At 35.3% G+C, this 12,695-nt stretch overlaps 2 protein-coding genes across 2 annotated transcripts; both read left to right on the top strand.

Annotated features, from left to right (window-relative positions):
* The first annotated feature begins 5,962 nt into the window (after nt 1-5,962).
* On the top strand, nt 5,963-10,053 carry LOC143464945 (mitogen-activated protein kinase 14-like). The gene has a single exon (XM_076963012.1). The coding sequence runs from the start codon at nt 7,208-7,210 to the stop codon at nt 8,300-8,302; it is 1,095 nt and encodes a 364-aa protein (XP_076819127.1). The 5' UTR covers nt 5,963-7,207; the 3' UTR covers nt 8,303-10,053.
* Nucleotides 10,054-10,102: 49 nt separating this feature from the next.
* LOC143464947 (histone deacetylase complex subunit SAP18-like) lies at nt 10,103-12,186 on the top strand. The gene is made up of 3 exons (XM_076963014.1): nt 10,103-10,372; nt 10,542-10,661; nt 11,784-12,186. The coding sequence occupies exons 1-3, from the start codon at nt 10,170-10,172 to the stop codon at nt 11,917-11,919; spliced, it is 459 nt and encodes a 152-aa protein (XP_076819129.1). The 5' UTR covers nt 10,103-10,169; the 3' UTR covers nt 11,920-12,186.
* The last annotated feature ends 509 nt before the right edge of the window (nt 12,187-12,695 follow it).

Here is a 12,695-nt window from a genome sequence, read left to right as displayed (position 1 = left end):
TACGAATGTGATGAAGTACGGAAAACGAAAGTAAAATAACACAGAAGTAAGAAAGTTCTGCAGATGTAAAAGAAATAATGGAGTACTCGAGCGAAAACATGCGACACAAATATGCAGAAGCATGAGGAAGGGTTGGCCTACCGTACAAAAACTCTCCAAGTACTCTCTTGATACTCCAAGATACTACCGTACTCCAAACTCTCCAAATACTCCAAGTACAAAAGTGGGGAAGTACCGGTTAGGAAGTACAACGGAAGGAAATACAATAAAGTCATATACCATAGATATTACATTAACGTTAATGCAAAGAGTACTAATAACAATTGTGTTTAAACTAATAATTAATTAACGTTAACATTATGTTAGCGTTAACTTAGTTTCTATGAGAAGCAAAAAATACGGTGCTAATACAGCTAATACAGCTAATACAGCTAATACAGCTATAAGGTGATAAGTTAGCATGGCCAAAAAATCTAACTGGACCCAAACCACAAAATTCGTTAAAAATTAAACGATATTACGATCAACTGTACGACGACCCGCGTGGCTTACACAAATTAACTACGCGTTGAAAAACGCTAATGTTGATCCTCTTATTTGGTTAACCAAAGTAACGACTAACCGCTAATTTTTAACATAGTTCTTCAAAAAAATTATACCTCAATCCGCCAGTCATTTTGCTAATTTTGTTTATATAGATTCTGGTCCAACCAATTATAATACATTGGTCCAACACTGGACACCAATCACCATGCAGAGTTGCAGACACAGTTTTGTCCATGAGTACAACAAGGTGCCGGTAAATACATCTGCTGTACATTGCTTTGCTGGTTTCATCTGTTTTGTTGTAGCCGAGGGCGCGTTGCTTTTTTGTGGTTTGCGATTTAAAAATTGATGTTTTTAATTTGATTAGTTAACATCATGGTAGCCTATATATATATATTGGGAGTGAAAGTTATTGTGATGTGATCATTACAATTTAGTACCATATTTAGTGCTGATCTAGTATTGTATTTATGTACTGTTTGGATTTCGCTGAAATAGTCATATTTGGGGAAAAAGGTTTGTTTAATAGTTATGCATGAAGCCTGTCTGTAATTGATGGATAACACAGATTCTTGACAATTTTTTGCAAAGCTCTTCAACATGATAATTCAATTTAAATTGTTCATCTAGTATTGTGCCTAGATATATATTTGGTAGCCCTTACTTTTTTCTTGCCATTTATGTCCAGGTTTACTTTTTTCAGTTTTTAGGTGTTGTTATCATGAAAAAAGTGTTGAATGAATTAGCCTATATAATACTGTATCATCAGCAGATAGTCTTGTTCCAAGAGATGTGCTGTTGGGTAGATCATTTATATACAGCAGAAAAAGCAGTAACCCAATACTGCCCGTTGTGGCGCACCTATTGAGGTGTGCCTTTGCTCTGATAAATAATCAGCACACTTGAAAAATATCATTAATATTGTTGTCTACATGTCAAATGTGATTTTATCAATTCGTTAGCTTTGCCACAGATGTCATAGCAATTTAATTTCATAATTAATTGCCTATGAGGTACTGTATCAAAACCTTTCTTAAGGTCAAGAAACACCATACACATGTATCCATTAATCTCTATTTGTTGGTTTGCATATTCATTGATATCTGTTACTGCTAATACAGTGGAATAAAGCTTTCGAAATCTAAATTGATTATAGTGCAGAATTTTGTTATTATTAATAAAGTATATAAGTCTATGGTATAAAATAATTTCAAATACTTTATACTTAATTGACTTAAAAGACTAATTGGTCGATAGTTATTAGGATCATTTTTGGTTCTTTTTTTGTACACAGGGATCACCTTGGCTATTTTAATTTCTGGTGGGTAGATACCGGTGTTTATGGCTTGGTTAAAAGTATGTGCTAGTGGTTGAAAGATTAGATATTTGTAATCTTTTAGTATCTTGGCCGGTATATCATCATATCCTGGTGATTTGTTGCTTTTTAATTGACTTATTTGGTACTCAATTTCCCACTTACCTGTTTCAATGAAGTCCAATTTTTTCAAATAAATCTTTTTAACATAGTGAGTACAGTCATGGTTTTTTTCAGTGTCTTTAAATTCATAAGCTATTCTGTGGCCAATGCTTACAAAGTGTTCATTTAGAAAGTTTGAAATTTCAATTGGATCAGTAGTCACACTGCTTATTTCAAGTGTATTTGGTAAAATATTTGTTTGATTACATTTGTTCAAAAATTCGTTAATGACTTTCCAAGTCATGCTTGTATCATTGTGAGCTTCCTTAAATTGATTTTTATATTGCATGTGCTTGGATAGTTCTTTAAGTTTGGTCAGCAATTTCGATATTTTTTATATACGTGTTAAAGTGAAGCTGTTTTTTGTCCTTGTGTATTTATTACACAGTTTATTTTTCTGTTAGATTAAAATAAGCATACCCTTAATAAGCCATGGTTTTTGTGATTTAGCTTCGCATGCCTTCAACTGACGGTTTTTCGAGGGAAGCATTTCTCAAAATAGTTTTGTAATTTTTTTAGGAATCCTTCTGCGCTATCTAATGTCTCATTGTCATCGTGTAAATTTTGATAGATATTACTTAATTCAGTGATAAAGAGCTTCACAGAGCTTTTAGTTATTAGTCGCACTGTTGGTTTATCTAAGATTGGCCGTATATTGTGTTTTTTTATTGCAATATAAATAAGAGAATGCTTTGATAAGTCATGTTATATAATTCCCGAGTAGTATCTATCCTGATTTTGATTGTTTGTATAAATATGGTTAATCAATGTAGCAGATTAGTAGCCCCAGAAGTTTGTACTAAGTTTTAGTATTTTCCAGTTTGTCAGTTATTGTTGATTTTTGATAAGTCGATATTAAAATATCTTAACATGTAGCAAACTTTTTGTTTTATTGTCCTATTTGAAGTAAGCAATTTGAGAACTTATCATTGAATTCCCCATAGTTATGCAAGTGGTGTCTATAAACCACTCCTATGATAACACTTTTTCATTAAGTGTAATTTCAATATATAGGTTTTCACATCCTAGGATTTCAAACTGCAAGTTACCTCGTAGTTGATAGTCAAGACTTTTATATATATATATGGATACTCCATCGGCATTAGAATATGAGTTCTTTAAGGGTTAAGAATTCGAGAGAAGAATAATACCCTTACGGGTTTTTAATTCTACATTACTATTCAGCGTCCTGTTTTTAGCTTTGTTTCAGATACACGTATTAAGTCTGTATTGGAGTACCAGATTTTGGGTCTAGTATACAAGTGCACAACCAGTTCGTCACCATTTGAGTAGCTGGAGTCTAGTATACAAAGGCATCCCATGATTTTGCACTTGTATACTAGACCCTAGTAGCCAGTATGCGAAAGTACCCGCTTTTTTATATGAAATTTTATAAGCAAGATTAGCAACTTTTCTTTTTTAAACATGCCAACTCGCCCAACTGTCAAGTGGCACATGCAAAATTTCCATCATTCCTATCAAAGCAAATGCACCGACCTCAAAACAGCAAAATTCCCTGTGTAGCTGTATAGGCAAAAATCAGATCCCTGCACAAATCTTTAAATTTAAACATTTTACAAATCGTAGAAGTTAGATAGCTCTCTTTTTGCAAAATTATGCTTCAGTTCCTTCGCTAACTAATATTTTTAAATTTTGGGAGCTATCTTATGCTAAAGTTTCTTTTTAATCACTTTTTATGCATCGGTCTAACTTTGCTGAGGTATATAACCAATAAGCGAAAATATTGCTATGGCACAACCTGTTGTTTTTACGTCAAGGGATTATATTACTCTTATAGAATCCCTATTTTTGCAACCTGTAGGTTATATTTCGGAAAATCAAGACGTCACTGACAATTTGATGTGAAGAAATATATGTCTAAAGCAGTGGTTTTCAACCTCCGGGGATAGTTTGCCTTTTCTCTGGGGGTCGCGAAGACGACAATTAAATACCAACCACTTTTACGAGAATGCCAATTCAATAAATGAGTATTTTTTTCAACAGAGTGGTATCATAATTTATGTTATTTTTAATTATATTTTTTTGTGCTATTGCGCATACACAAATGTATTGCATATGCCTGAATGAAAATTTTTGGAAAGGGGTCGTTAGTTATATTGGGTTGTTAAAATGGGTCGTGGTATGAAAAAGATTGAAAAACACTGGTCTAAAGCAAAGCTCCCCTACTCTTCTGAGCACGGGCGCCGAACTTGGGTGGACAGGGTGGATTTTTCCGCCCTGGATTTTTCTAACAAATAATAGCGATTTTATGTTCAAAAGGTTATACAGTCAAATCCGGTTAATTGCATTCTGGATAATCACATAATTCGCTTTATCGCAGAAAGGGCGTAAGTCCCAAACCGTAGGCGTAGTCCAGGCATGTGCAACCTTTTTCACTGGAGGGCCAAATACAAAATTTTGAATGACAACGCGGGCCACATGATTTTTTCAGAAAAAATTAGTATCGTAAAACGACTTTCCTATGCAGTTTATGTAGTTAAAAAATAGATTTAATGCAGTCCACGACACACTTGTGCGACAATTTATTGAAAAACTGTGAATAATTGTCGATGGAAGATGAGGAAACTAAATTCAGTCAAGCGTATTTAATCACAGATTAATGTGATTTTTGCTGTTGCACATCTTTGCAAACTTTTGGAATATTTGCTTTCACAGAACTACAAGCAACTCTAAGTTGACTTTTCAAATGTTGTACGAAAATTTCCATTGCTTTGATGTAAACTGCATGAAATAGTGATGGCTAGTATGAAGTTCTAACATTTTGCTGAGCATCACGCGGACCGGACGGAACAACCTGGCGGGCCGCAGTGCGGCCCGCGGGCCACTGGTTGCACATGTCTGGCGTAGTCTATCATTTGTAAAGACAATACTTCGGTTTATCGCATAACGGTTTATTGCATAATCCGCTTAATTGAATAAAAATGAAGGTAATTTATTCGATTATTGAAAAGTTTTTAAAAGATAAAATTGAAAACAACGCGCTCTGGGAGCGCACACGCAATGCGTAAACTTTGTGACTTGTAGTGCGCTTTGTTATGAAACAATCAAACCAACAATGCTCAATTTAAGCATTAACACCTGGCTGTCAATACGCACACATTAACATTCGCACTGTTTTAGTTTCATTTAAGCGTTGCGTTAAGATTATGCCGTAATATGTGAAGAAGTTTTACGAAACAAACAAGTTGAAAAAGACGACAACAATAAAGAAAGCTCTGCTGACGCAATCGTTGTGACAACACCAAAAAATAAAGAAGTTCTGCATGTACTTCATACAATTCGCCAACGACTACAGTTTGAAGGGGCGGACATGGCCACATTTGTTCGCTTAAAAACACAAATGCAAGAAAGCATGTTTTCATCTTTTGCGTGCTTGAATGAATGAATAATCGCTATACACAATAAACGTTAGTGTTTTGCGTGTTGACGTCTTTACACGTGACCAGCGTCGCACGTCAAGTAAGAAAATAAGTGGAATTTGCACTTTTGCATAAACGCATAATTCGTTTAATCGCATAAAAAAGGCTTGGCAAATTGACTATGCAATTAACCGGATTCGACTGATATGCTTTTGTTGGAAGAGTTTTCCCATCTCTGGTGTTACGTCTGTACAGACAAACATAATAACCAAAAATAACCTTCGGACGACGCATGCGAAGAGTTTAAAGAGAATAGGGAGAGCAAAACTAGAAGAGGTGCAGAAAATCACGGACGATAAATACAATTGAGCTATAAGTGTTAGGTTAGCATAACCAACAAGTCTAGAATTTTTATAAAAAGCAAAAACTTGTAGCATGGCTGTTGTCGCAAATAACGTTGATTAGAAGTATATTTTATCTTATTTTGTGTTTTTACAACAATCCTTGACACGGGGAATTCCCAAACATATGAACCCATTATCTTTTCCGCCCTACATTTTGTAAACTTCGGCGCCTATGCTTCTGAGGATTGGGTTAGATTTAGTTACTCATTTTTTCAGCGTAGTTAGCTGGTGGCAGGTGAGTGCAATGTCAAGATGCTTGTCTCCACCCAAAATCCTGGCTGTATCTGCGTCTGTTGCTTATTTATTGTTTTTCCAAATGAGGTATTAAGCTAGCTCGTCTGAGTGTATGGTATAATATCGCTTATTTTTTGTCATTTGACTGCGTGGAAGGAAAATTGCAATGCCACCCGTTATAGCACATTAAAGAACCAATGACATAAATCACATTCATATCATTAAAAGAACAGAGAAAATGTTATCTAAAATTTATGTTTTATTGCGAAAGTTCGGCAAACCTTCAAAATTAAAAAATATATTATGTGTATATATATAGCAAAATTTAACCAAATGGGAGATACTCATCAAAGTTAAATATCACAATCAATTATTTAGATTTACTTCCTTTGGTTAGCTGCGCTGTAAATTCGCCTAGCAGTTAAAAAATTAATAACATGTTGAAGCTTTCTCTAATCCCGAAAGAACAGAGTATGCACAGACTAATTTGGTTACCAAGCCTTCGGCAGTTTAGCACGTTCGAAACCATCGGCACGCACGAGGTTTATCGACTTCTTTATCTTCACGTCGAGGTATGATAAATAAACAAAAAGTTGGGTTTTTCAATGCCACTTTATAATCAATAAACAAAGAATTGAGGTTTCAGTGCACACCATCACACCAAAATTTCTACATGTTCGATTTCTTGTCAAAAACTGCCTTACTTTCCAGTCGGGCTGATTACTGAGCTTGTCTTTGTGCAATATCCAATTAAAGCACATTTTTTGGTTTTTAGTGTTTTTTGTGGTCTCGCCTCAGTTTGGTATTGTTCACCAATCACCACTCATTGGGACAACTCAACAGGAGCAAGTTTCACAAACATTTTGCTAAAGGGGCCAAGGTCATTATAATGCTGAACAAATTTACCGTCACTGAGTACCGATAATTGAACCAGGTCATTACTGTCGATACCCTAACCACTATGCCATGTTGCTAACAATGTGTGTAAGTCCAGGATGAAAGCAATTCTGATTCAAAGCTGAAGTCTCGTGGAAGTTGTGTTTTGTTGAGACAACAATGACTAAACGGTACAGCAATGTATTTAAGATTGTTACATTTTTTTGCACACAGGTGTCTTAGAATAGATTTCTAAGAAATTTCCGGTATTGTATAGCAAAAATAGTGAAATGGATGTGGATGAAGGCAGCCAAGTCGCAGTTGTATTTAATCATTATGAACTAAACAAAACAGATTGGGATGTGCCTTCTAAATACACTGATCTTACTCCAATAGGTTGTGGTGCTTATGGTTCTGTATGTTCTGCACACAATACAGAGTTGAAGATTCGTATGGCTGTTAAAAAGCTTGCTCGCCCATTTCAGTCGGTGACACATGCAAAACGCACTTACCGTGAACTACGTTTGTTAAAACACATGCATCATGAAAATGTAATAGGCCTACTTGATGTTTTCACTCCAAGTACTTCTATTGACAACTTCCATGACATGTATCTTGTCACTCATTTGATGGGAGCTGATTTGAACCAAATTATCAAGTCTCAGAAACTAACAGATGACCACGTACAGTTTCTAGTCTACCAAGTTCTTCGGGGCCTGAAGTACATTCACTCTGCTGGTATTATTCACCGTGATCTGAAGCCTAGCAACATTGCTGTAAATGAAGATTGCGAGTTGAAAATCCTTGACTTCGGCTTGGCTCGCCTCACAGATGATCAGATGACTGGTTATGTTGCTACCAGATGGTATCGTGCACCAGAGATTATGTTGAATTGGATGCATTACAATCAGACCGTTGATATTTGGTCTGTTGGATGTATTATGGCAGAGCTTCTCACTGGGCAAACGCTTTTTCCTGGATCCGATCACATTGATCAGCTGAAGTCAATCATGAATCTGTGTGGTACTCCAAGAGATGATCTTCTTGAGAAAATTATTTCTCAGTCTGCTCGGAATTTTATCAAAACCTTGCCCATTATACCTAAAAAAGATTTCATCAATGTGTTTGTTGGTGCCAATCCAAAGGCTGTGGATCTGCTAGAGAAGATGCTTGTCCTAGACACAGACTGCCGTCTCACCGCTGCACAGGCTTTGCAGCATCCCTATCTTGAAAAATTTCATGATCCTGAAGATGAACCAATTGCTGCTCTCTATGATAAGTCTTATGAAGATGCTGACCTTCCAATTGAGGAGTGGAAACGTCTTGCCTTTGCAGAAATAACAAACTTCAAATTTTCACCAGATCTTATTACAGATTACCAATAGGATTCTTTATGCATTGATGTAATTTAAAGTTTCATTTGTACAATTTTGAACAGTTGTAATCACATGTTTCTTTTCAGTTATGCTTAATTACCAGTAGTGATTTTATGTATGTGAATTACTGATGGACATCAGTGATGAAACTGAAGTTCTTGTTTCAAGTAGTTGATTCCCAGTAATATTCCATGGTTATTTAAAGTTGATCGTTATGTTGTTATTCAAAATCTATAAAGCCTTTCTTAACAAAATGTTTTATGTTGTGTTGCTACATCTTTGCACTATTTTAGGGATTTAAGAAAAAGTTTGGTTTAGTGGAAGAACTTGCGTAATTTTTAATGTAGTTTTGTGTGTCAAACCTTTTCATTGGTCTACAACTACTATCTATGGGATTTCTTGTCCTATTCTGAAAAAGAAATTCATAACATGGGGCCATGTGAGGTGATGTAAACAAGGCTTGCACCATGTATTCTTATGTCATCTTCTTTGTGTTATCCTTTAATACTCATCTGTCCTAAAGAACAAAGTTTTTTAATTTTGTGTTATTTGTGTAACAGTTGGCCTTTCAATTGTGCTTCCAAGTAAACATATTTTCTTTGATATGATGTAGTTTTTGTGGTACGCAAAGAGTTGGTTGTTTATTTAGGAGCTTTTACCCTTGCACAATAAATGTATCTCTTAAGCAACTGCAACTGAACCAAAACATTGGGCACCATTTTATGAAAATGTATCAAATTTTACTGTTTATGGAATGCTGTTTTGTGTTTATTTGAATGCTTTGCTGTATGGTATATTGTATCTGAAGTTTTCTCAAATTTGTTTATAGCCTAAAAAAAAATTATTTCAAGAATCACAACTCAACATTTTGATTAATTTAGATTACTTTATACTTTTACATTTGCTTTCATATTATGTTGTTAAAAATTTTGTCATCGTTTTAAAAGCAAACTTCGGATATGAAACATTTATTGTTCAAACTTAGGTTTGTAAGGTTGAAAGAATGACGGAGTGTTTTTTGTTGCCAGTTTATATTTTCATGGTGACAGCTTGTTTATCTCTATGTTTGTAACCAACATTGCCATGAGTATAGCACAGATAGCTGTATTTGCAAGTTATGGCAGGATTGACATGATCTTAATGTTGTTGTTGTTGTTTACTTAAATGGTATTATCCTCAGACTGAAAGTTTCCTGTTAAGCGTATATGCCTGACTTTATCACTTTTCTGTTTCATAACTTATTAGCATTGATAGCCTATGTAAATCATGAAAGATTCAAAGGTTTTTGTTTATGCTAAGTATGTTGAACTAAGCTTTTATAGACCCCACTTTCGATAGTTTTCCTTAGTCATTTACATTTTCGAAATAACCATGTTTGATTTACTGTATTTTTGCTTTACCATCACGAAACCATGTTTAATTTAATATTTTTCCATAAAAGATGGTGCACTTACTCAATAAACTGCAAAATGTTTGAAAGTTTATAGCATGTTAACATAACATCAGTTTGTAGCTATAAAGATATCTAGACTATTTGCTAATTACAAATTAACAATATTTCTCACCACACTGAACGCAAGATTATTGGCAGATTTCTGTGTAATATCTACTTCAGAGACACAGCTGTGTTTGTACTGTAGAGGTCATAACATTTGCTCTTTGACTATTGCAACAAAGTAATAGCGTGCTTGCCATGCTCAAATGTTATGTATTCAGGTTGAACACACTGTTATTATCGGAAGAATTTCAAAAAGCCTGTACATTTTGTTTATACAATTAATTGTGTATACCTTGTTTAAATGCCTTAACTGTCAAAGGTTTCATTTTTCGTTTAGGTTGATAGAACAAATAGTTAATTTGACAAACAATATCTGAAATGCCTCAAAGTGGTGCAATTGAAGAACGGCTTCGGAGCGTTGCTCAGGATGCTCCTGCTCAAGAACCAGCAAAGCCAGTGGACCGGGAAAAGACCTGTCCATTGCTTTTACGAGTGTTTGTCTCTGATGATGGACGACATCATCGACCAGATGACTTCTCCAAAACATCAGTGCCAAGCAATGAACTTCAAATTTACACATGGTCAGTTAGCAGTTGTAGTTTCATATGATTTCGTTAAAGCTGTTCATTTAAAAGCCTATCTGAAAGAGTGCAGATCAGTTTCATTATTTCGCTGGACACATGGATAGTTGGATACACATTTTCATATCTGTGAATGCTTACAATGTATTTTTGACGACGTGTTCTATAGGATGGACGCTTCTTTAAAAGAACTAACCAGTCTGGTGAAAGAAGTCCGCCCAGATGCAAGGAAGAAAGGAACGGTTTTTAAGTTTGCTGTTGTCTTCCAAGATCGCACTGGGCGATTCAGGTAATCTACCATATTTTCAACTCTAGTTGTGGTTTGTTTGCATTTAACTTGAGAGAAATGGGATAGTTGCCGTGTGCTTCCGCTACTACACTACTTTTATTTACGACAAGATGACTGTGATAGTATTGTGCGCGCGTTCCTGTCTATATTTATACTTATTTTCATGTGCTAATGCTTAAGTCTTAAGGTATATTGCAATACAATAATGGTAACTTTCTTTGAGTACATTGGATTATTGTTTGAAGAACTTAATGATTTATCAAATTTCACTGCACACTTTAATACGTGACTTTGTCATAGGAAATTAGAAATTCGTGCATTCCAACATATGTGTTCGAGTTAGGATGTTTCATTTTTTCACCATTTTGGAATTTAAAAAAGCTTGGGGTCTCCCTAGGCGGTATTTTGGGCACAATGAAAGAATCTAAACTTCTTTTTGTTTTATGACGTCATTTTGAGGTTGCACCCCCTTGTTGAAGTTTCAGTGGAGGTGCATTGTTCTTATTTGGCGATATCTTGGTAACCGATTGAGCTAGGGCCATTATTAACGTGTCAAAAGATGCAGAATGGCTGGTTTCCTATAACCACTCAATACATTTTAGTTGCATTTTCGCTCTAGAAAAAAAGTTATTTGAGAAAAACCTAAGTTTTGACATATTTTGTATGCAAATCACAATGTAGTTCCCAACATACAAAATATGTCAAAACTTTGGTTTTTCTCAAATAACTTTTTTTCTAGAGCGAAAATGCAACTAAAATGTATTGAGTGGTTATAGGAAACCAGCCATTCTGCATCTTTTGACACCTTGATAATGGCCCTAGCTCAATCGGTTACCAAGATATCGCCAAATTAGAACAATGCACCTCCACTGAAACTTCAACAAGGGGGTGCAACCTCAAAATGACGTCATAAATCAAAAAAAAGTTGAGATTCTTTCATTGTGCCCAAAATACCGCCTAGGGAGACCCCAAGCTTTTTTAAATTCCAAAATGGTGAAAAAATGAAACATCCTGGGTTCGTGCATAGCAAATTAACAGGACGTTTTTAGTTTGTGCAATGATAAATAATAATCAGTGCATGCCGCGGGATAGTTTTCATTAAATCTTTTTCGTTTTTACTAGGATGCGAGAGGTAGGACAAACGGTCGGTGGAAGCAAGGGGCCAAATGATACAGTAACGCTTGCCTCACATCATTTTGAGATTGGCGATTTTATGGACATCGCCATTCAGTTACCAAGGGATTCCCGAAGATATTAGGTTGCACTCATCAAGCGAAACTTGTGACGATTTCCAATCTGCATGCGTAATAGCATACGGCGTATTGTGTTCCAATGCGATGTGTGATGAATATGAAGCTGAACACAGATGAACTTTACTGACGTCTGAAGACTCTAAAGCTCATTTTTGTCAATCATTCCATTTCTATTTGAATGCTACGTGCAACCTTTGGTTCGGCTGCAGTGTGAAAAAATGTTACGCTAATGTGCTGCGCATATTTTGCAGAATAGAATTTTTACAAACTTGTCTTGTGAAAGCTGTTTATCATCGCATATTGGTATAGAATAACAGATATATGCCGGAGGACGTAAAACAAAGCTTAAGACCATTCTCCACTAATCACATTACGACATTACGTTAATGAGTTATAGATGAGATAGCGAACAATAGCCTGGAGGCTGTCCGCCATTTGCTGGCGGACTTGAAATTCATATACTGTACACGAATTGAATTTTTAATTACTGCAAAATTTTGGAGAAACATCAATTAAATTTGTGTTTTCAGATCTAAAGAATGGTAACCTGCAAGGTTTCTTAAACTAGTAAAGAAGTATACCCTCTGAAGTAAAATACGCGGCTACAGTGCTTTCTAAAGAAACCGTTAATCCAAAGATTACCGCCGAAAGGTCAACATTCTAAAACGAGTAGGCCTATGTTTTGTAAATAAATAACGAGATAGTTTACTCAATTTTGAAGGGTTTAATCTAGTTGCTATAACAAATGTTTACATAATTAAAGTGTATTTTTGTTGTTATC

Source organism: Clavelina lepadiformis, chromosome 7 (assembly GCF_947623445.1).
Source record: "Clavelina lepadiformis chromosome 7, kaClaLepa1.1, whole genome shotgun sequence".
Lineage (NCBI taxonomy): Eukaryota > Metazoa > Chordata > Ascidiacea > Aplousobranchia > Clavelinidae > Clavelina > Clavelina lepadiformis.
This window is presented reverse-complemented; position numbering and strand designations above follow the sequence as displayed.